At 45.6% G+C, this 24781-nt stretch overlaps 1 protein-coding gene across 3 annotated transcripts in view; it reads right to left on the reverse strand.

The window, feature by feature from the left end:
• Window positions 1-24781, reverse strand: part of LOC135549666 (engulfment and cell motility protein 1-like) — a 216435-nt gene that overhangs the window by 66181 nt on the left and 125473 nt on the right. For all 3 annotated transcript variants that reach the window (XM_064979847.1, XM_064979848.1, XM_064979846.1), the window contains one exon: window positions 2676-2812. In XM_064979847.1, the coding sequence (XP_064835919.1) occupies window positions 2676-2812 (137 nt within the window). The remainder of the gene's footprint in view (window positions 1-2675; window positions 2813-24781) is intronic.

Below are 24781 nucleotides of genomic sequence, written 5' to 3' on the forward strand. Positions count from 1 at the left end.
GGTCTGCTCTTCCACACCAGATTCAACCAATCAAGGTCCTAAGGCGGAGCTGATTAGTGGAATTACAGAGCTAATATAATAACAATAATCATTTAGTAGACACTTCTATCCAAAGCAACTTACAGTCATGTGTGAATACAGTTGAAGTCGGAAGTTTACATACACCTTCGCCAAATACATTTAATCCAAATAAAAATTCAGGTCTTAGGTCAGTTAGGATCACCACTTTATTTTAAGAATGTGAAATGTCAGAATAATAGTAGAGAGAATGACTTATTTCAGCTTTTATTTCTTTCATCACATTCCCAGTGGGTCAGAACACTCAATTAGTATTTGTTAGCATTTCCTTTAAATTGTTTAACTTGGGTCAAACGTTTTTGGGAGCCTTCCACAAGCTTCCCACAATAAGTTGGGTGAATTGTGGCCCATTCCTCCTGTCAGAGCTGGTGTAATTGAGTCAGATTTTCAGTTCTGCCCACAAATCTTCAGGATTGAGGTCAGGGCTTTGTGATGGCCACTCCAATACCTTGACTTTGTTGTCCTTAAGCCATTTTGTTACAACTTTGGAAGTCTGCTTGGGGTCATTGTCCCTTTGGAAGACCCATTTGCGACCAAGCTTTAACTTCCTGACTGATGTCTTGAGATGTGGCTTCAATATATCCAAATATTTTTCCATCTTTGTGAAGCCATCTATTTTGTGAAGTGCACCAGTCCCTCCTGCAGCAAAGCAACCCCACAACATGATGCTGCCACCCCCCTGCTTCACAGTTGAGATGGTGTTCTCCGGCTTGCAAGCCTCCCCCTTTTTCCTCCAAACATAACGATGGTCATTATGGCCAAACAGTTCTATTTCATTATCAGACTAGAGGACATTTCTCCAAAAAGTACAAAAGTATGATCTTTGTCCCCATGTACAGTTGCAAACCGTAGTCTGGCTTTTTTTGTGGCGGTTTTGGAGCAGTGGCTTCTTCCTTGCTGAGCGGCCTTCCAGGTTATGTCGATATAGGACTGATTTTACTGTGGATAGAGATGCTTTTGTACCCATCGGCTGATTTCTTGTGATTGTCCCATGATGTCAAGCAAAGAGGCACTGAGTTTGAAGGTGGGCCTTAAAATACATCCACAGATACCCCTCCAATTGACTCAAATTACATCCAGTAGCCTATCAGAAGCTTCTGAAGCCATGACATCATTTTCTGGAATTTACCAAGCTGTTTAATGGCACTGTCAACTTAGTGCATGTAAACTTCTGACCCACTGGAATTGTGACAGGGTGAATTATAAGTGAAATAAACAAAACTATAGTTTGTTAAGAAGAAATGTGTAGAGTGGTTGAAAAACAAGTTTTAATGACAGCAACCTAAGTGTATGTAAACTTTCGACTTGAACTGTACATGTTCGTGTGGGTGGTTCCAGCAGGAATCGAACTCACAATCTTTAAAACATATTATAATGATTTACTGAATATTTAAAAAACATACAATATACATGCAGTGAAGCTGCTCAACATTTACATCACATCACATTAGTCATCTAACAGCCTCCCATCCAGAGCGACATACAGATGCAACCGGGGTCAACACCCTGCTCAAGGGCACGTCCTCAGAGTGACACACAGAAGCAACCAGGGTCAACGCCCTGCTCAAGGGCACGTCCTCAGAGTGACACACAGAAGCAACCAGGGTCAACACCCTGCTCAAGGGCACGTCCTCAGAGCGACACACAGAAGCAACCAGGGTCAACGCCCTGCTCAAGGGCACGTCCTCAGAGTGACACACAGAAGCAACCAGGGTCAACGCCCTGCTCAAGGGCACGTCCTCAGAGCGACACACAGAAACAACCGGGGTCAACGCCCTGCTCAAGGGCACGTCCTCAGAGCGACACACAGAAGCAACCGGGGTCAACGCCCTGCTCAAGGGCACGTCCTCAGAGCGACACACAGAAGCAACCAGGGTCAACGCCCTGCTCAAGGGCACGTCCTCAGAGCGACACACAGAAGCAACCAGGGTCAACGCCCTGCTCAAGGGCACGTCCTCAGAGCGACACACAGAAGCAACCAGGGTCAACGCCCTGCTCAAGGGCACGTCCTCAGAGCGACACACAGAAGCAACCAGGGTCAACGCCCTGCTCAAGGGCACGTCCTCAGAGCGACACACAGAAGCAACCAGGGTCAACGCCCTGCTCAAGGGCACGTCCTCAGAGCGACACACAGAAGCAACCGGGGTCAACGCCCTGCTCAAGGGCACGTCCTCAGAGCGACACACAGAAGCAACCAGGGTCAACGCCCTGCTCAAGGGCACGTCAACAGATCTCCCACCAGCCCTCCACGATCTCCCCCACAATTCCCCAAGAGCTGCCCCTCACAATCTTATCAACGCAAGCCGTCGTGCTCTATCAACCGAGCCACAGACGACCATGTGTTATTAATTATATTAGAGCTGAAATCCTACAGTAGCTAGCCCTCCTTTAAGGAATAAACATTACCCTTTGGAAAATCAAATTGATATATGCTGAAAGTTAACTCTCTGGGGTGAAGTTTCACCTACTGTAGGTACAGATCTAGGATCAGCTTCCTCTCCCCCATCCTAACCTTAACCATTAGCGGGGAGAAATGCTAACTGATCCAAGATCAGCGTCTAGGGGCAACTTCCCCCTACCGCAAAGTCCACCCTCACCTTGTTGAAGTCTTCGCTGGTGGCCCTCATCTCCTTCCAGGTCTTGTTGAGCAGCTGGATGCAGATGCAGAAGAACTCCTCAAAGGAGCGGTCGTGGGTGAAGAACATGGGGTGGAAGTCATGGCAGTTCTCACTGGCTGTAAAGACAGAGGAACAGAGGAGAAAGGACATAAGCCTTGTTTGAGAGACACATTGACAGTTCTCCCTCAGAGATTTTGGAAATTGGAGGTTTTCCCCGACCAGAGATCTTGGACAGTGGATGTTTGGATGCTTAAGTGGGAAAAGCACTTGGCCAATTTCTAAAGATTTTGCAACAAATACAGTTCGACTAACAAATACTCAAGTTCAGAGTTGCATTTTTAGGCCTTAATGCAGTATCAGGGCATACAAGGTTTAAAGAGCTGAGACTGAACCATCAATTATTATGAAGATCTCTTGCATGATAATCTATACATACATAAGATTATGAGAACAAAGAAGACATAACTCCCTCCAGTCCTCTTATCCTCTTGAAACTCTGGGGGCGCAATTTCATTTTTGGATGAAAAACGTTCCCGTTTTAAACAAGATATTTTGTCACAAAAAGATGCTCGACTATGCATATAATTGATAGCTTTGGAAAGAAAACACTCTGAATTTTCCAGAACTGCAAAGATATTGTCTGTGGGTGCCCTAAAACGGGAGCTACAGGCAAAACCAAGATGAAACGGCAACCAGGAAACCAGCAGGATTTTTGAGGCTCCGTTTTCCATTGTCTCCTTATATGGCTGTGAATGCGAGAGGAATGAGCCTGCCCTTTCTGTCGTTTCCCCAAGGTGTCTGCAGCATTGTGACGTATTTGTAGGCATATCATTGGAAGATTGACCATAAGAGACTACATTTTCCAGGTGTCCGCCCGGTGTCCTCCTTCGAAATTGGTGCGTCTTTTTCAGCTGCTGGTATTTTTCCATGCGATTCTGAGGGGAAAGCAGGCTTCCACGAACTGCATATCAATGAAGAGATATGTGAAAAAACACCTTGAGGATTGATTCTAAACAACGTTTGCCATGTTTCGGTCGATATTATGGAGTTAATTCGGAAAAAGTTTGACGTTTTGGTGACTGAATTTTCGGTTCGTTTCGGTAGCCAAATGTGATGTACAAAACGGAGCGATTTCTCCTACACAAAGATTCTTTCAGGAAAAACTGAACATTTGCTATGTAACTGAGTCTCCTCATTGAAAACATCCGAAGCTCTTCAAAGGTAAATGATTTTATTTATTTGGTTATCTGGTTTTTGTGAAAATGTTGCGTGCTAAATGCTACTCAAAATGCTAAGCTAGCTTAGCATACTCTTACACAAATTAGTGATTTGCTATGGTTCAAAAGCATATTTTGAAAATCTGAGATGACAGTGTTGTTAAGAAAAGGCTAAGCTTGAGAGCAGGCGCATTATTTTCATTTTATTTGCGATTTTCAAAAATCGTTAACGTTGCGTTATGCTAATGAGCCTGAGGCTTTATTCACGATCCCGGATCCGGGATGGGGAGTATCAAGAGGTTTAAGGTTATCAAACCAAGACTAAATAACCCTCGCCTGGCATTGAGGCAATTAGCAAACACATACTGCACACTTGTATTTTAGACTCTATTTTCACTTGTTTTTAATTTTACTGACGTTGTATCCATACATTCCAGTGTCTAAGACTGCCATGTGAGTATTGGAAATGTGAATTTGAACTGTAGTTTACCTCTAAGGTTATGCCCCCAAATGGTACCCTTATTCCCTATAAAGTGCACTACTTTTGACCAGGGTCCAGTGGGGACACACTTCATTTAGTCAGCTACTGAGTCAGTGGTATAAGATCCATCAGTAAAGAGATTCCCCATTGGTCCAGATATAACGTAGCTATACAAGAAACATGTTGCCTCTCTGATAAACTAAGACACTTCCATCCTGTTGAATATAGAATGAAAGCTCATAAGGTGTGGTAATACACACGTGGTTCACGTTTCAGCCATACTTCAATGGAGTGATTCCTCACGAAACCCACACAAAAAGAGACCCGGATCTGGGGATTTTCACAATGTCATCTATAGAATGGCACTTTGGAGGAAGGATTGTTGACATATATTTGACATAAATCTAAAAGCATAATTGAGAAATAATTGATCAAAGTTGGCATATTTATGACATTTTGGCCTCACACCAACAGCGTGACTAACAACAACAACGTTAAAATGCGTTTTGGTACATCAGAAGTACATTCCTATCCGATGGAACACTGCGTTTGCCTTGCAGCATTGCGTTGCAGAGGCAGTTGCAGTGCGTTCTGTGTATGTGTTGACGGCTTGACAGAAATGGTAGCAGAATGAATGTTAAACTTTTGTTGCACACATATCCAGATGATGCTGCGTACCATTTTGCACAATGATGCTGTAGGTGTGTTCGAGGCATTACCCTTCTTTAAAACTCCATAATGTTTCATCTGGAGGTGCAACAAAGCAAACATTGTTGTCGTATTAAGCTTTCCCGCTTGCTCTGTAATACAAGGGGTATTTTGATTTCAATAAAACATTGTAGTATGTTAATTTATGAATATTGAACATTTAAAATGTTGGATTTGGCAAATGTTTTAATATTTTGTAAAAACCTAGGGCGGCAGGTAGCCTAGTGGTTAGAGCATTGGGCCAGTAACTGAAAGGTTGCTAGATCGAATCCCCGAGCTAACAAGGTATAAATCTGTCGTTCTGCCCCTGAAAAAGGCAGTTAATCAACTGTTCCTAGCCCGTCATTGTAGATAAGAATTTGTTCTTAACTGACTTGCCTAGTTAAAAAAAACGTTAAATAAAATATATCCCAGAGTGGGATCCCTGCTAGTTTTAAAGTTATGGCCCATTTTATATGGAGAAATTGGCATGGTAGGCAATGTAACCAATCACAGCCCACCTTTTACTTGTATCATTGCACATCCTGCAAATCACCAGCAGAGGTAGGGCTGGGCAAAATGCATTGGGCTTGTTTTGAGCAGATTTTTGCGAGACTGACACCTATTGCTTCGCCTCTTCCTCCCTGTTCAAACACACACACCAAGCCCCTCTCTGACAAGCGGTTTCAACTCGCTATTTGTATTTGAGACTTGGTCCAACAGAATCGGTCATATGGACACCGAAACATTATTTTACTGTAATAGAGAAGTTAACCGATTACAAATACTAACATAACCTTTCTAACGACACTCTTTTTATGTCTCAACTACTCAAATTGCATGCAGAGCAGACACTACTAAAAGGCTCAGTTTGTCATGCGTGGCATTGCGGTACCATGTACTAGTAGAAGCATTTTAGCCAAAGAAGGTTATACTAGCCGTCTAGTCTGTGTTTTATAAATGTGCAATAAGTATAAAACACAATTATTTTAGGAATTGGCAACTAGTTTTCACTCTGAGAAATAAGGTAGGGCCACTTGATTGAAACATCTGAACGAAATAGACAGGCTTGTACGCTGTTCAAGTTGGAGATAGACAGAAAGAACTGTTCTGCCTTGTTAGCTAGCAAATAGATCCAAGTTGGCAAAACTAGAAATAGAAAGATATATATATATATATAAAAAAAATTGACAAATCAAAAATTGTATATTTTCAATGTTCATGTTTATATATTTCAATATTCATAAATATATTAACTTTTCCCCCAATAAAAACACTAGTCATATTAGAGATCAAGCAGTAACGTTTCATACGATTGTTTTGTTGTTGCTTTGTAGCATCTACAGATGAAACATTATGTAGTCTAAAAGGAGGCCTTGGTAAAATGTCATAAATATGCCAACTTTGATAAATTATTTCTCAATTATGCCTTGAGATACCTGTCAAATATATGTCAACAATCCTTCCTTCCTCTAGGACCATTCTATAGATTACATTGTGAAAAGAATGGTGTTTTTATGTCTGGGTTTCATAAGGAAACCCACTCAATGGCAACATGAGTGACTGACTCATTCCTACACAGTTTGGGCATGTACAGCCATGGGTAGTGTGTGTGTGTGTGTGTGTGCATAGTCATTGTTCATGACACCACTTCTCCTTCTGTGACACTAAGAGCCTCAAGGCAGAGGAACTCAACTGTGCACTTCTAAGCCAATAGGACTGGACCGTCTGTTCTCCATATTCCTCGTCTCCCACACACACAGAGAGGACGGAAGGACCATGTTCTTTAAATGGGACAGGAGGGTTTGGTTCATTCAGTTACATTTCACATTTATCTCCAGTCCCTTGTCTGGTTGCATGTGCCAGATCAGATGGCAGCTTTCTCTTCAGAAATAAATACCCCTGGTTCCCTAGCCTGCCTGCCAACAGACACCCACGTCCATCACAGTTCACAATGGAACATTTTCAAATTAGCCATACCATGGGCTTTTTCCATTTGTTAACACTTCCACCAGACACACCTAGAACACAAACACATAGCTGTCTTCTACTGTGTGACAAGATGATGCCTACATCCCAAATGGCACCCTTCTCCCTATACAGCGCACTACTTTTGACAATGGGCCCTGGTCAAAAGTAGTGCACCATGGGGAATAGGGTGCCATTTGAGATGCAAATGAGGTCTCTGAATACTGCCGGAGTCTGATGGAGGAGGAGCTTCATGTGGAGATTAAAGGGAATTTCTCCCTCATTTCTCCCTCGTTTTCCTAACCCTTTCCCACCTCTTTTCTCCACCTGTCCTCCGCCAAGTGCTTTGTGAATGGTGTGGCCAGACAGCTAATCTAACCGTTTCCTGAGGGAACTCCATTAGACTGTTTTACAGACACTGGGATGGAGAAATCACTGTGCATTTATTAGGTTACTGAATTCATCATAAACTTCCCACTGAGAGTGAAATCTGGTTTCTAAGCTCAGTGCATCTAAATACATCAGCAATTTTGCCACAGTTACACCTTATTAACCGAAGGGAAAAAAATGGCTTCAAGCTATTTCATTACCCACTGATGGTGGCGAGGACTCCTATAGGACTATTTTAGCTGTCTGACGCTTCTGTTTATTAGCATTTAATGCTTTCGAAGCTTTGAAATCACCATGGAGACCAGAGCTTCATGAACGGGTCCCTACAGCAATAACCCAGGGTGTAATGATTGGTAAAAAGGTCTTTATGAACGACAGTACACACTCCTCTTTCTCTGTCTTTGAGAGCTGATTGAGGAGCTGCCTTAAGGTAAAGGTCTCTGAGTGGAGCAGCCATTTACAGAGTCTCTAAGCATTACAGCATGGCGCCCTGCCTCCAACAGGGGCGACGGAATTGCATCGACAACGGTGGAATTGGAAACTTCGGGGCATTATGAATGATGCCCACAGGGGCTCTGGGGCTGGTCAGACCGGGTGGGCCTTGATTTGGAGTGATGTGGAAGGGGCTGGTCGGACCGGGTGGGGCCCTGATTTGGAGTGATGTGGAAGGGGCTGTGGGGCTGGTCGGGGCCCTGATTTGGAGTGATGTGAATGTGGATTGTCCCGATTCCCGGAGAATGAATGGTGGCATTACCGGTAAGTCAGTCAGCTAGGTGAAGAGTAAAGCCAAAACATGCAACACCGTCTGCTTACTCGACAGGAGGACACAGCCTGCATAATAGGGATTCAATCAGGTGATGGAGGGATGGAGGATTGAAAAAAAGCTGACTCAATGCAGCTGTCTCCCCCGTTGGACAGAGTGGGAGGGGGGTGAGAAGGTGAGGGATGACTGCTGCTCTGGGGGGGTTTACTGATGGGCCGAGCAGGGTGATCGGGGGAAGGAGGTGTGGAGGTGACGGGGAATTAAATGTGAGACTCGTTTTAGACTTTCAGTGAGACAGGAATGGGTGGGTCTCACTACACTGGGCAAGAATGGCTACAGAGCTGCCATCCTGAAAACAAAAAACAGATTCTAAATGTTGCAGATAGAAATAGAATGAATAGAGCCGACACGATTCATTCCCTATTCCATCTAACAGAAAATCATGTGTTCTACACAATGCTTTTCTATCTGAACATTCAGTAATGATACAGCCTGCCTCCAATTGCCTTCAATAGCGCATGGCCATACCTGAGGTGACATATGCTGGAATGGTCATAACATGTTCATAACGTGGTAATAGCGTGATCATAGCATCTGAACAACCCGAACTTCGTCTCTATGCAGAGAAGCGTTTTTTCTTTCACGTTGTATTATTCATACTGTTACTCCAAGGTTAACTTCTCCCGAATGGTTACTGATTTACTTGTACAAATTCAAAAACTCTGCATTTTGAATCTGACAAATAATGAACCCATGCTGAAAAAATCATTGAAGTGAGAGAGAATTAAATCTGGACTAGCAGCATCTAAACATCTATGGTGAGCTACAAATGTGAACTGATAATAACCTTTGCATATACAGACATAAAGGAAAACCGTGATTTGTAAATATAAAGTTTAAATCCCACAGACGCAAATATCCTGGGACATTGGTAGACTCCTTGGCACACAGACAGAGGATGTACAGGGATTTAAATACTTGTATTAAAGCCCAAATATTCTCCTGTATTCTTTGGCCCAAATTCATTAGGCTGAACATGACCTTAATCTGAGATCATTGCATCCTGGCATGGTTATATCACAACTCAACATCATAGGCCAGTGAGTGGACAGGAACAGGACACAACCCCTTCCATCTGTCTAGGACCGCTCAGGGGGACAACAACGTGAGTCACGGGCATGATCTGAGAGAGCAATTGGCTCATGTGACCCCTGCTGAGCATTAATACGGTCTGGAGATGTGTGTGTGCTGCTTTAAGGAGCTGAAACATGGACCACCAAAAATCCTTACACTACCAAAGACCCTTACACCGCCAAAGATCCTTACACCGCCAAAGACCCTTACACCGACAAAGACCCTTACACCGACAAAGACCCTTACACCGACAAAGACCCTTACACCGACAAAGACCCTTACACCGCCAAAGACCCTTACACCGCCAAAGACCCTTACACCGCCAAAGACCCTTACACCGACAAAGACCCTTACACCGCCAAAGACCCTTACACCGCCAAAGACCCTTACACCGCCAAAGACCCTTACACCGCCAAAGACCCTTACACCGCCAAAGACCCTTACACCGCCAAAGACCCTTACACCGCCAAAGACCCCTACACCGCCAAAGACCCTTACACCGCAAAAAGACCCTTACACCGCCAAAGACCCTTACACCGCCAAAGACCCTTACACCGCCAAAGAGCCTTACACTGCCAAAGAGCCTTACACCGCCAAAGACCCTTACACCGCCAAAGACCCTTACACCGCCAAAGACCCTTACACCGCCAAAGACCCTTACACCGCCAAAGACCCTTACACCGCCAAAGACCCTTACACCGCCAAAGACCCTTACACCGCCAAAGACCCTTACACCGCCAAAGACCCTTACACCGCCAAAGATCCTTACGCCAAAAGACCCTTACACCGCCAAAGATCCTTACACCGCCAAAGACCCTTACGAAAAACACTTCGGATCAGTTGGGATGACAGGTGCACCAACACCAGCAAGCTGGAGGAGGCCAACATAAGCAGCATCCCCACTACTATAATACACCAACTGACACCTCCCGAAACAGATCATGTACTCCCAGTTAAAGTGTGTTCTGATTTAGAATATGTGGACAACTACAAATACCTAGGTGTCTGGTTAGACTGTAAACTCTCCCTCCAGACTCACATTAAGCATCTCCAATCCAAAATTAAATCTAGAATCGGCTTCCTATTTTGAAACAAAGCCTCCTTCACTCATGCTGCCAAACATACCCTCGTAAAACTGACTATTCTATCGATCCTTGACTTTGGGCGATGTCACAAAATAGCCCCCAACACTCTACTCAGCAAATTGGATGCAGTCTATCACAGTGCCATCCGTTTTGTCACCAAAGCCTCATAATACCCACCACTGCGACCTGTATGCTCTTGTTGGCTGGCCCTCACTTCATATTCGTCGCAAAACCCACTGGCTCCAGGTCATCTATAAGTCTATGCTAGGTAAAGCCCTGCCTTTTCTCAGCTCACTGGTCACCATAGCAGCACCCACCCGTAGCACGCGCTCCAGCAAGTCTATTTCACTGGTCACCCACAAACCAATTCCTCTTTTAGCCGCCTTTCCTTCCAGTTTTCTGCTGCCATTGACTGGAACGAATTGCAAAAATCACTGGACCTGGAGACTTATATCTCTCTCACTAACTTTAAGCATCAGCTGTCAGAGCAGCTTACAGATCATTGCACCTGTACATAGCCCATCTGTAAATAGCCCACCCAACTACCTTATCCCCATATTGTCATTTTTTTATAGCTCCTTTGCACCCCTGTATCTCTACTTGCACATTAATCTTCTGCACATCTATCACTCCAGTGTTTAACGGCTAAATTGTAATTATTTCGCCACTATGGGCTATTTATTGCCTTACCTCCCTCCAGTGTTTATTACTCCAGTGTTTATTATTCCATGTGTAACTCTGTGTTGTTGTTTGTGTCGCACTGCTTTGCTTTATCTTGGCCAGATCGTAGTTGTAAATGAGAACTTGTTCTCAACTGGCCTATCTGGTTAAATAAAGGTTAAATAAAATACAATAAAATTTAAAGGAAGGTCAGGGAGCCCCTGATACAGATCATATATGGCACCTTATCAGACTTATCAGCCATCTGAAGACCCACAAATAGAAGACCTGATGGAGGACAATCCGAGTGATCACCGATGATGGTGTGTGGGTCTGTCTGTGTGTCCCACTTTCTCTCCAAGAGGTTAGACTCGCACAGCAATGAGACCATGTACTCTAAAGAACAGACTGCCATCACTCTGACTTACTTCTTGGTACATGACGTCTTAGAGAAAGAAAGAGACCAAAGAGGACACGGCTCACTTCTTGGTACATGTCCTTCAGGAGTGGCAGATGCATTGAACCTTTAGTCCTACTCGCTCGCACGCACGCACGCTACCCCTAACCACCTTAACCTTACACCTAACCACCTTAACCCTACCCCTAACCACCTTAACCTTACACCTAACCACCTTAACCCTACCCCTAACCACCTTAACCTTAACCCTAACCACCTTAACCCTACACCTAACCACCCTAACCCTAACCACCCTACCCCTAACCACCTTAACCCTACCCCTAACCACCTTAACCCTACCCCTAACCACCTTAACCCTACCCCTAACCACCTTAACCCTACACCTAACCACCCTAACCCTAACCACCCTACCCCTACCCCTAACCACCTTAACCCTAACCACCTTAACCCTACACCTAACCACCCTAACCCTAACCACCCTACCCCTAACCACCTTAACCCTACCCCTAACCACCCTACCCCTAATCACCTTAACCCTAACCACCTTAACCCTACACCTAACCACCCTAACCCTAACCACCCTACCCCTAACCACCCTACCCCTAACCACCTTAACCCTACCCCTAACCACCCTAAATCTACCCCTAACCACCCTAACCCTAACCACCCTAACCCTAACCACTAACCACCTTAACCCTACCCCTAACCACCCTACCCTAACCATCTTAACCCTAACCCTAATCACCTTAACCCTACCCCTAACCACCTTAAACCTACCCATAACCACATTAACCCTAATCACCTTAACCCTAATCACCCTACCCTTAACCATCCTAACCATCGTACCCCTAACAATCCTACCCCTAACCACCTTAACCCTAACCACCCTACCCCTAACCACCTTAACCCTACCCCAAACCACCTTAAACCTACCCATAACCACATTAACCCTAATCACCTTAACCCTAATCACCCTACCCTTAACCATCCTAACCACCTAAACCCTAACCATCGTACCCCTAACATTCCTACCCCTAACCACCTTAACCCTAACCACCCTACCCCTACCCCTAACCACCTTAACCCTACCCCTAACCACCCTAAACCTACCCCTAACTACCCTAAACCTACCCCTAACCACACTAAACCTACCCCTAACCACCCTAACCCTAACCACCCTAACCCTAACCACTAACCACCTTAACCCTACCCCTAACCACCTTAACCCTACCCCTAACCATCTTAACCCTAACCCTAATCACCTTAACCCTACCCCTAACCACCTTAAACCTACCCATAACCACATTAACCCTAATCACCTTAACCCTAATCACCCTACCCTTAACCATCCTAACCATCGTACCCCTAACAATCCTACCCCTAACCACCTTAACCCTAACCACCCTACCCCTAACCACCTTAACCCTACCCCAAACCACCCTACCCCTAACCACCTTAACCCTACCCCAAACCACCGTACCCCTAACCCTACCCCAAACCACCTTAACCCTAACCCTACCCCTAACCATCCTACCCCTACTCACCGTAACCCTACCCCTAACCACCTTACCACCCTAACCCTAACCCTTGGGGCGGCAGGGTAGCCTAGTGGTTAGAGCGTTGGACTAGTAACCGGAAGGTTGCAAGTTCAAACCCCCGAGCTGACAAGGTACAAATCTGTCGTTCTGCCCCTGAACAGGCAGTTAACCCACTGTTCCCAGGCCATCATTGAAAATAAGAATTTGTTCTTAACTGACTTGCCTGGTTAAATAAAGGTAAAATGAAAAAAAATAAAACACCCTACCCCTAATCACTGTTACCCTACTCCCACCTCCAACCTCCCTATTCTAACCACCTTAACCTTAACCCTACCCCTAATCACCATAACCCTACATCTAACCACCCTACCCCTAACCACCTTAACCTTAACCCTACCCCTAACCCCCCTATTCTAACCACCTTAACCCTAACCCTACCCTTAACCATACCCCTAATCACCTTAACCCTACCCCTAACCAACTTAAACCTACCCCTAACCAACTTAAACCTACCCCTAACCACCCTACCCCTAAATCTACCCCTAACCACCCTACCCCTAACTACCCGAACCACCCTAACCCTCTTAACCTTACCCACCTTAACCCTACCCCTAACCAACTTGACCCGACTCCCAGGCGACGTGAAAAATATATATTCAGGGTGTTCCATTGAGAAAGGCACTTGGCGCCAACTGTTTGATGATACACTGTTGATTGGAATGTATGACATTTAGTGACCACATATTACAGGGGACTACCCATTATTCTTGTTGGAATTTCTGAGCTTTCTGGGACCACTTCATCTATTTTTACAAAGTATTAAAATAGTACCTTGGTTTTAGCTAGAGGTTCATAAAATGAGTGAGGTAATTGTCTATTGGGGTCCTGATATAAGGTGAGGAGGTGGAGCGAGTGGGACTGCTGAGGGATTATTTAAGATACTCTGAATCTTTGAAGAGGTAGGGTTTCAGGTGTTTTCTGAAGATGGGCAGGGACTCTGCTGTCCTAGCTTCAGGGGGAAGCTGGTTCCACCATTGGGGTGCCAGGACAGAGAAGAGCTTGGAGTTAGTAGGAGTCATTGATCATGGTGTGGTTATATCACAGGCAGCATGACATCATAGGCCAGTGAGTGGACGGGAACAGGACACGTCCCCCTGAGGGCCCCAGACAGATGGAGGGGGTTAGCAGGGTGAGTCATTGGCCTGAGTAGGGGTACACACCATCTGGCCCATCCCAGTCCTCTGTCTGTCTGTGTCTGTTTGTCTGTGTGTGTGTGTGTGTGTGTGTGTGTGTGTGTGTGTGTGTGTGTGTGTGTGGCCCCAACGCGTACCTTACTAACCAATAAAGGACGGTCAACTTCCCCATGGAGGTGGAGTTAGCCTTTCATGGAAGTAGGTTTCTCTCCGTTTCAACAGCAAAGGTAAGGTCGCAAAATACTCACTTGGCAGTCAGACACCAATCACTTCACCACATCATTCTGTTCCCCAGGGGTTACGCATGCTCTGGGATAGTCAGATGCCACCCACCAGCTCCTATCTATCATCAGCTGTGACTGGGTAGTCTGGGCCCTGGAGGTCAAAGTTCGCTGTAATCTAGGAGACTTGTGTTTCATTGACATGCGGGACATGAAGGCTTGAGAACATTGACGCTCTTCTGGCCATATAACTGATTAGAGCTCAGACTACAGACAGACAGACTTGACACTTACTACACAGATGTGAACATCGAGGGAGAGGTGACAGACAGGGGGAGAGAGAGAGAGAGAAAGGGAGAGAGCATCAGAGCAGATAAGATTGTTTGTAATATAAATTATGTATGAGGTCTGTGTGAGAGAGGGCGAGACAGAGAGAGAGACCAAGACCGAGAGAGAGAGAGAGACAGAAAGAGACAGAGAGAGACAGAGACAGAGAGACACAGAGAGAGAGAGAGAGAGAAAGAGAGAGAAAGGGAGAGAGAGTGTGAGTGACCAGTGGGCAGAGAGCCTTCCTGACATCTGTCTGAGCTCAGTGAGATGAATGTGAGGGGGCAGGAGGGAGGGATGGAAGGAGAGAGGGGAAGGACAAACAAGAGGACGAACACAGAGAGGAGAGTCACCTTGCAGCGAGAGAACCAGCATGATGAAAACACACGGAAAGATGTCATCCTCACTAATTACTATGCCAGCAGGCCTGGACATCCACCTGCGACAAAGAGAGTGTGTGTGTAGGGGAGAGCGAAATGTGTGTCTGTGTGTGTGTGTGTGTGTGTGTGTGTGTGTGTGTGTGTGTGTGTGTGCGTGTGTACATGTGCGTAAGTGTGTGTGTGTTTGTGAGACGCAGCGTCAGCAACACCTTTCAGGGCCAGTCAATGTCAGGGTCAGTCAGTGTCCTGTCCAGACTGGCAAGAGGATGCCAAGACACTGGCTTGGTCAGGGAGCCTTGGTTTCCTTCCAGCCAATGGGTCAGCTGAGTGTGAGTTCTCTCCCATGCTGGACAAATCTCTTCACATCAGACCTCGCCTAACTGTAGGGCGGCAGGGTAACCTAGTGGTTAGAGCGTTGGACTAGTAACCGGAAGGTTGCGAGTTCAAACCCCGAGCTGACAAGGTACAAATCTGTCGTTCTGCCCTTGAACAGGCAGTTAACCCACTGTTCCCAGGCCGTCATTGAAAATAAGAATTTGTTCTTAACTGACTTTCCTGGTTAAATAAAGGTAAAATTAAAAAAATAAAATAAAATACAGGTCAGGACAGGTGGACTGCGCCCCAAATCGCACCCTATTCCCTACATACTGTATAGCACTACTTTTGACCAGGGACCGCAGGGCTCAGGGTGAAAAGTAGTGCACTATTAAGGTAAAAGAAGTGTTTCCGTTCCCATTGTCATCAGCACAGCTGGCTGTTTTTAATGTGAGAACTCCAGTGAGTAAGATTTCTCTTGGATTTATTGGATTATGGCAATTACATTTGAAACTTTAAACATCAGGGCTTAAATATTTTAACATGTGTGGTCAAGAAAGGCAGAGTTGCAAAGAAAAAGCCATCTCTCGGACTGGCCAATAAAAAGGAAAGATTAAGATGGGCAAAAGAACACAGACACTGGATAGAGGAACTCTGCATTGAAGGCCAGCATCACGGATTTGCCTCTTCACTATTTATGTTGAGACTGGTGTTTTGCGGGTACTATTTAATGAAGCTGCCGATTGAAGACTTGTGAAGTGTCTGTTTCTCAAACTAGACACTCTAATGTTCTTGTCCTTTTGCTCAGTTGTGCACCGGGGCCTCCCACTGCTCTTTCTATTCTGGTTAGGGCCAGTTTGCGCTGTATTGTGAAGGGAGTAGTACACAGCGCAGTACGAGAACTTCAGTTTCTTGGCAATTTCTCGCATGGAATAGCCTTCATTTCTCAGAACAAAAATAGACTGACGAGTTTCAGAAGAACGTTCTTTGTTTCTGGCCACAACAGTTTTCAGCTGTGCTAAAATAATTGCAAAATGGTCATTTAGCCTTTTAAAATGATAAACTTGGATTAACTAACACAACGTGCCATTGGAACACAGGAGTGATGGTTGCTGATAATGTGCCTCTCTCCCTTGTAGATATTCCATTAAAAGTCAGCCATTTACAACATTAACAATGTCTACACTGTGTTTCTGATCCATTTGATGTTATTTTAATGGCCAACAAATTTGATCTTCTTTCAAAAACAAGGACATTTCTAAGTGACCCCAAACTTTTGAACGGTAGTGTACATCTATTTACTCCACACCTGACAGCTCTGCTGGAATACAGACGTGAAAATACATCTAATTACTCCTACATGAAGGAACACACACATCCATTCTAAATCACACAGCCCTGTCCAATACAGAGAGAAGTAGCCAAAGAAAAGTCATTATTCTTATTCTGTAAATAAACCCACATGCATTCCTTATGAGACAAAGCTCTCCCAAATACAGAGGCACAGAGAAATTGAATTATGCTTATGCAAATAAAAACACATCTCTTACATTATACTTCCTAGAGCTGCCGCCGGACATAACAAACAAACTCGGATTCTTCTTCTGTCACACACACACACACAAAGCAAACAATCATCTATTTCCTGCCCCGAAAAACTGCACAAAAACAGACGTCGGAGCAATCTCATCATTACAATGCATCTAATCTACGTCAAGCCTTTTGTCTGCGTGTTTGGTTAACCGAGCGGAGGAGTGAGCACACAGTAGGAGAGGAATCTGAGAACAAGCCTTTCCTGTCTTATTTGATTTTGTACTTGATTTCACTGCATTAGCAGTCGGTAGGAGCAACCAATGCTTGTGTATGTGCTCGCTGTTTTCTCAAATGGCTGCTTGTTTTCAGCCCAGGGAAAAGCTATCTATACTCATTGTAGATGGGCTCCATCTCAAAAGTGTAAAGTGGAGTTCTGTACCCTGTCGCATTCATTATCCATCTCCAGGAGTTTTCCTCACTGCGTGAACTTACCAGGAATATCCTGGTGCTATAGTTGTGGGCTATAACTAAGACCCAGTGTTTCTTATAGACATTTAACATAGTAAGGAAAAACCTACTCATAAGTGCCACTCAAACGTAAAACGTATGCACGCATGATTAAGTGGCTTTGGATAAAATCATCTGCTAAATGGAATATATTATAGAGTGGATGGGATTAGATCGTATTTCGTTCACCTGTCAAGTCACTTTAGATCAGAGTGGAAAACGTAGTCACTGTAAATCTTCAGAAAATGTTGATCGTCCGCCACAGCAGAGAGGAGCCTCGGAGGGAACAACAACCTCCCACAGGTAACAGCTCATGACATCACTCAATTCCAAACAGTCAGACAAACCTGACATCACAGATTTGGATAGCAGCATCTCTGCCTAGAGACAGGTATGCAGAAAGACATGGTAAGCCTGAGACCTGCCCAGTGAGTGAATGAATGAGTGAGCCTGTTCTGGGGAAACATGCTGGGCTGGAGACGATAAATCTTTTAAGCTCTGCAGTGGGCTGTTGGAGAGGAAGGGGGGTGGAGGGGTGTCAGATGGGAGGGGACTCAGGACAACTGGACGGGGACATGATTAATGCGCAGAGCCAAGCAGCACAGTGACACACACACAGCCAGCCAGGCAGATCGCACAAACAAGCCCCCTCCATTCCTCTCCACTCCCCGCCCTCTCTTCCCACTTCTGCATAAAAATATATAAATACAAACCAGGGAAATGTCAAAACAGTATCTATTTATGGTTGCGGCTGTGGCGGTTATTGAACCTTGGGTCGAACTGAAAAGTTCAAGTGGAATGCAGAGTGCCACCGCTGCTGCCTGCCGCCGTCCGCTCGCCTACGTTCCCGGGGAAACAGAAAACCTTTTTTTCAAACCGATCTGTTGACCTGTGTATGTTCCACATTGCCCTGCTTCTTTCTGACTGAATCTCTGATTCAGCAATCTGCTCTGTTGTTGTTGTGTAAGAGGGAGAAATTTAAGACACAGCACCCTATTTAAAGGTCAGTAGGCTACAATGACCTCAAGGTATACACCATGGGATGTGTCTCAAATGAGACCCTATTCCCTCTAGTGCACTTGACGAGTGCCCTATGGATCCTGGTCAAAAGTAGTGCACTTTGGGGAAATTGCTCTATAAAAAAGTGGGACGGAATAGTGGAGGGGTAGTAGAGGAATAGAGGGATAGTGGAGAAATAGAGGGGATAGTGGAGGGATAGAGGGGATAGTGGAGGGATAGAGGGGGGATAGAGGGGATAGTGGAGGGATAGAGAGGATAGTGGAAGGATAGTGGAGATATAGATGGGATAGTGGAGATATAGAGGGGATATTGGAGGGATAGAGTGGATAGTGGAGGGATAGTGGAGATATAGGGGGATAGTGGAGGGATAGAGGGATAGTGGAGGGATAGAGTGGATATTGGAGGCATAGAGTGGATAGTGGAGGGATAGAGTGGATAGTGGAGGGATAGAGTGGATAGTGGGATAGAGTGGATAGTGGAGGGATAGAGTGGATAGTGTGGATAGTGGAGGGATAGAGTGGATAGTGGGATAGAGTGGGATAGAGTGGATAGTGGAGGGATAGAGTGGATAGTGGGATAGAGTGGATAGTGGGATAGAGTGGATAGTGGAGGGATAGAGTGGATAGTGGAGGGATAGAGTGGATAGTGGAGGGATAGAGTGGATAGTGGAGGGATAGAGTGGATAGTGGGATAGAGTGGATAGTGGAGGGATAGAGTGGATAGTGGGATAGAGTGGATAGTGGGGGGATAGAGTGGATAGTGGAGGGATAGAGTGTATAGTGGGATAGAGTGGATAGTGGGATAGAGTGGATAGTGGAGGGATAGAGTTTATAGTGGGATAGAGTGGATAGTGGAGGGATAGAGTGGATAGTGGAGGGATAGAGTGGATAGTGGAGGGATAGAGGGGATAGTGGGGGGATAGAGTGGATAGTGGGGGGATAGAGTGGATAGTGGGGGGATAGAGTGGATAGTGGAGGGATAGAGTGGATAGTGGAGGGATAGAGTGGATAGTAGTGGGATAGAGTGGATAGTAGTGGGATAGAGTGGATAGTGGAGGGATAGATGGGATAGTGGAGGGACAGAGGGGATAGTGGAGGGATAGAGGGGATAGTGGAGGGATAGTGGATATATAGAGGGGATAGTGGAGATATAGAGGGGATATTGGAGGGATAGAGTGGATAGTGGAGGGATAGATGACTTAAATGTAATGTAAATGTAGAGTGGATAGTGGAGATATAGAGGGGATAGTGGAGGGATAGAGTGGTTAGTGGAGGGATAGTGGAGGGATAGTGGAGATATAGGGGATAGTGGAGGGATAGAGGGATAGTGGAGGGATAGTGGAGATGTAGAGAGGATAGTGGAGATATAGAGAGGATAGTGGAGATATAGAGGGGATAGTGGAGATACAGAGGGGACAGTGGAGACATAGAGGGGATAGTGGAGGGAGAGAGGGGATAGTGGATGGATAGAGTGGATAGTGGGATAGAGTGGATAGTGGCGATATAGAGGGGATAGTGGAGGGATAGAGTGGATAGTGGAGGGATAGTGGATAGTGGGATAGTGGATAGTGGAGGGATAGAGTGGATAGTGGAGGGATAGAGTGGATAGTGGGATAGAGTGGATAGTGGGATAGAGTGGATAGTGGAGGGATATAGTGGAGGGATAGAGTGGATGGTGGAGGGATAGAGTGGATAGTGGAGGGATAGAGTTGATATTGGAGGGATAGAGTGGATAGTGGGATAGAGTGGATAGTGGGATAGAGTGGATAGTGGAGGGATAGAGTGGATAGTGGAGGGATAGAGTGGATAGTGGGATAGAGTGGATAGTGGAGGGATAGAGTGGATAGTGGGATAGAGTGGATAGTGGAGGGATAGAGTGGATAGTGGGATAGAGTGGATAGTGGAGGGATAGAGTGGATAGTGGAGGGATAGAGTGGATAGTGGAGGGATAGGGTGGATAGAGGAGGGATAGAGTGGATAGTGGGATAGAGTGGATAGTGGAGGGATAGAGTGGATAGTGGGATAGAGTGGATAGTGGAGGGATAGAGTGGATAGTGGAGGGATAGAGTGGATAGTGGAGGGATAGAGTGGATAGAGGAGGGATAGAGTGGATAGTGGGATAGAGTGGATAGTGGGATAGAGTGGATAGTGGGATAGAGTGGAGGGATAGAGTGGATAGTGGGATAGAGTGGATAGTGGAGGGATAGAGTGGATAGAGTGGATAGTGGGATAGAGTGGATAGTGGGATAGAGGGATAGAGTGGATAGTGGAGGGATAGAGTGGATAGTGGGATAGAGTGGATAGTGGAGGGATAGAGTGGATAGTGGGATAGAGTGGATAGTGGAGGGATAGAGTGGATAGTGGAGGGATAGAGTGGATAGAGTGGATAGTGGGATAGAGTGGATAGTGGGATAGAGTGGATAGTGGAGGGATAGAGTGGATAGTGGGATAGAGTGGATAGTGGGATAGAGGAGGGATAGAGTGGATAGTGGAGGGATAGAGTGGATAGTGGAGGGATAGAGTGGATAGTGGAGGGATAGAGTGGATAGTGGAGGGATAGAGTGGATAGTGGAGGGATAGAGTGGATAGTGGAGGGATAGAGTGGATAGTGGAGGGATAGAGTAGATAGTGGAGGGATAGAGTGGATAGTGGAGGGATAGAGTGTATAGTGGGATAGAGTGGATAGTGGAGGGATAGAGTGGATAGTGGAGGGATAGAGTGGATAGTGGGATAGAGTGGATAGGGGAGGGATAGAGTGTATAGTGGGATAGAGTGGATAGTGGAGGGATAGAGTGGATAGTGGAGGGATAGAGTGGATAGTGGGATAGAGTGGATAGTGGAGGGATAGAGTGCATAATGGAGGGATAGAGTGGATAGTGGAGGGATAGAGTGTATAGTGGGATAGAGTGGATAGTGGAGGGATAGAGTGGATAGTGGAGGGATAGAGTGGATAGTGGGATAGAGTGGATAGGGGAGGGATAGAGTGTATAGTGGGATAGAGTGGATAGTGGAGGGATAGAGTGGATAGTGGAGGGATAGAGTGGATAGTGGAGGGATAGAGAGGATAGTGGAGGGATAGAGTGGATAGTGGAGGGATAGAGTGGATAAAGGAGGGATAGAGTGGATAGTGGAGGGATAGAGTGGATAGTGGAGGGATAGAGTGGATAGTGGAGGGATAGAGTGGATAGTGGAAGGATAGAGTGGATAGTGGAGGGATAGAGTGGATAGTGGAGGGATAGAGTGGATAGTGGAGGGATAGAGTGGATAGTGGAGGGATAGAGTGGATAGTGGAGGGATAGAGTGGATAGTGGAGGGGTAGAGTGGATAGTGGGATAGAGTGGATAGTGGAGGGATAGAGTAGATAGTGGAGGGATAGAGTAGATAGTGGAGGGATAGAGTGGATAGTGCAGGGATAGAGTGGATAGTGGAGGGATAGAGTGGATAGTGGAGGGATAGAGTGGATAGTGGAGGGATAGAGTGGATAGTGGAGGGATAGAGTGGATAGTGGAGGGATAGAGTGGATAGTGGAGGGATAGAGTGGATAGTGGAGGGATAGAGTGGATAGTGGAGGGATAGAGTGGATAGTAGAGGGATAGAGTAGATAGTGGAGGGATAGAGTGGATAGTGGAGGGATAGAGTGGATAGTGGAGGGATAGAGTGGATAGTGGGATAGAGTGGATTGTGGAGGGATAGAGTGGATAGTGGAGGGATAGAGTGGATAGTGGGATAGAGTGGATAGTGGGATAGAGTGGATAGTGGAGGGATAGAGTGGATAGTGCAGGGATAGAGTGGATAGTGCAGGGATAGAGTGGATAGTGGAGGGATACAGAAAATAGACTTGAAAGGCCAAAAGATGCCCCAAGCATTCCCAGAATCCTGTTGTGTGTGATTTGTCTGGGTAGATGGGGAATTAAGAAGTCCAAGGCCCACCAGAGGTTTATTGGCATTTCAAAGCGGCAAACTAAAGTAAATGATCCAAGCAAAAAATTGTTACGGTTGGCGCCGAGATGAATTCCTTATCGTCTTTCTATTTTTATCCAGCAAATGGATGTGTGAAGAGAGAGAGCTTTGAACACGACTTTCTCCTCCACTCTGACACCGGGGGTTTCGTTTTTTCATATTATTATGTTTTTTTTAAAGGCAGACCATTACTATTTAATGAAGAACTATGCCACTGCTTCCATTTCCGAGTTCATTTAATGAAGCTTTGGTGTCTGAGTGGAGGGTTGTGTCAGTTTCTCTGCCCTTGCACTTTTAAATCATTTAAAGGGCTGCAGGGCACGGCTCAGAATGGATTTATCTAACGACCTTTACCTATCCTGTCCTCCCTCCTTTCCTATAATAACTTTGATTTGTGAATATTAAAACTACATTTTTCCATTTCCCCCAAACGTCCATATGCTTGGATGCTCTGTTGAGTTATACAGACTGCAACTCCAAGTGTCATAATGACTCTTTAAAGTGCTATGCTTCTCTTTGTTGGTTTGTATTAAGACTTTGAATCAAGACATGATGCTAAATTCTATGTTGTCATCTTGTTACTAATAAAATGCTTTATTGTAAATGCCTGGGGAGACAGACAGTGAGAGAGGGGGGCATGGGGACAGAGTGAGAGAAGGGGGCAGGGGGAGACAGTGAAGGGGGGCATGAGGACAGAGTGAGAGAAGGGGGCAGGGGGAGAGAGTGAAGGGGGGCATGAGGACAGAGTGAGAAAAAAGGGGCAGGGGGAGACAGTGAGGAGGGGCAGGTGGACAGACAGTGAGAGAAGGGGGCAAGGGGACAGACAGTGAGAGAAGGGGGCAAGGGGACAGACAGTGAGAGAAGGGGGCAAGGGGACAGACAGGAAAACAGTGATGGGGGTGGGGGGGGGCGGACAAATTGGCCTGTCAGACACAGACCATTGGACCCTATCTCCAGACAGAAGGAGAGAGAGGGTAGGGTCATGCCTAGGGGCTCTGGGGTCACTGCCTAACCACTCAACACACAGCTAACTGAATTACATTTAGGGATTGGATAAAGCTCCTCATTGAAGATGAATGGCAGTTTTCAACTGATATGATTGAAAATCTATTAATCAATTGAAAATTGCCATAGGCCTCCTGGAATGACTGACTTGAAATGGAATTGACTCTCAACCCTGCTACACACTGTGGCATAGTGCATACCGTGTCTGACCCTTCCATGGTCATCAATATTAATGGTGGCTCTATTCCCTATAAGCAGTCTTTTCCCAACTCCAGTCCTCCAGTTCCCCTTAACACATTGTTGTAGTCCTCGACAAAAACACCTGATTCATCTCATGAAGGGCTTGATGATTAGTTGCATCAGGTGTGCATGCCTGGGGCCACAACAAAAATATATAGTGTGGGGGTACTGGAGGGCCGGAGTTGGGAACCACTGCTCCAGAGCATGATGGGTACTGGAGTTAGAGTGCTATCACAGACTAGCCAGAACCATGCATGAGTGTCACGGTCAAAGCTGACATGAATACCAAAAGGAAATCAGAGATAGGATATAGGCTTCAGGGTTTGAGTTTAATTGCAAAGGTTTTGGATACTAATGCAGACTCAGAGAGAAAAAGTATTTCCTAACCATACATGTTAATCAGTTCTTCGATGCATCACAGTTCCTTACAAGAAGTGGTATCTTTTTCTTAAAGCAGTATAGGCATCACTTCTAAATCTAGCTTTAACTTATTTAGGTAGGCTACATTTACAACCTTCCCATCCCACTAAAATGAAGTTAGCAGATAGGGCTCCTATTCGGCCCTATATGATGCAATAAGGAGAGTGCCCAGCTCTTCTCCCCCTGGGCAGTGCCAGTCCCAGAGAGAGACAGGTGGAGAGTCTATTAGGAGGTGGAATAGGGCGCACTTGAAGCCTACTTACTTCGTCACTAATTGATGAACTCCAGCACAATTACAAAGTATAATGGCTCCTTTTATCTTCACTGCAGGAGACAGAGTTCACGGTAAAAAATGCTCTGGAGGTTATTTCTCTGTCTGAATGGCTGGGAAAACAGACAGCGATGATGCTTTTAACCCTCGTACATCAAAGTGCCCTCCACATCGCATTCCTCCACTAACACTCAATAGGGTTAAAAGTCAATGGTGAGAGCTGCTCTCGATGAGTCTCACACACTTTAGTATTGAGAGCTATTGGAGCTAAAATTGGGAGCACTAAGTACTAACTAATCAGATTTGGAAATCATGAGGCAGAATGTGAACACAGAGAAGACCTCCTGGTACTA

Source organism: Oncorhynchus masou, chromosome 12 (genome assembly GCF_036934945.1).
Source record: "Oncorhynchus masou masou isolate Uvic2021 chromosome 12, UVic_Omas_1.1, whole genome shotgun sequence".
Classification (NCBI taxonomy): domain Eukaryota; kingdom Metazoa; phylum Chordata; class Actinopteri; order Salmoniformes; family Salmonidae; genus Oncorhynchus; species Oncorhynchus masou.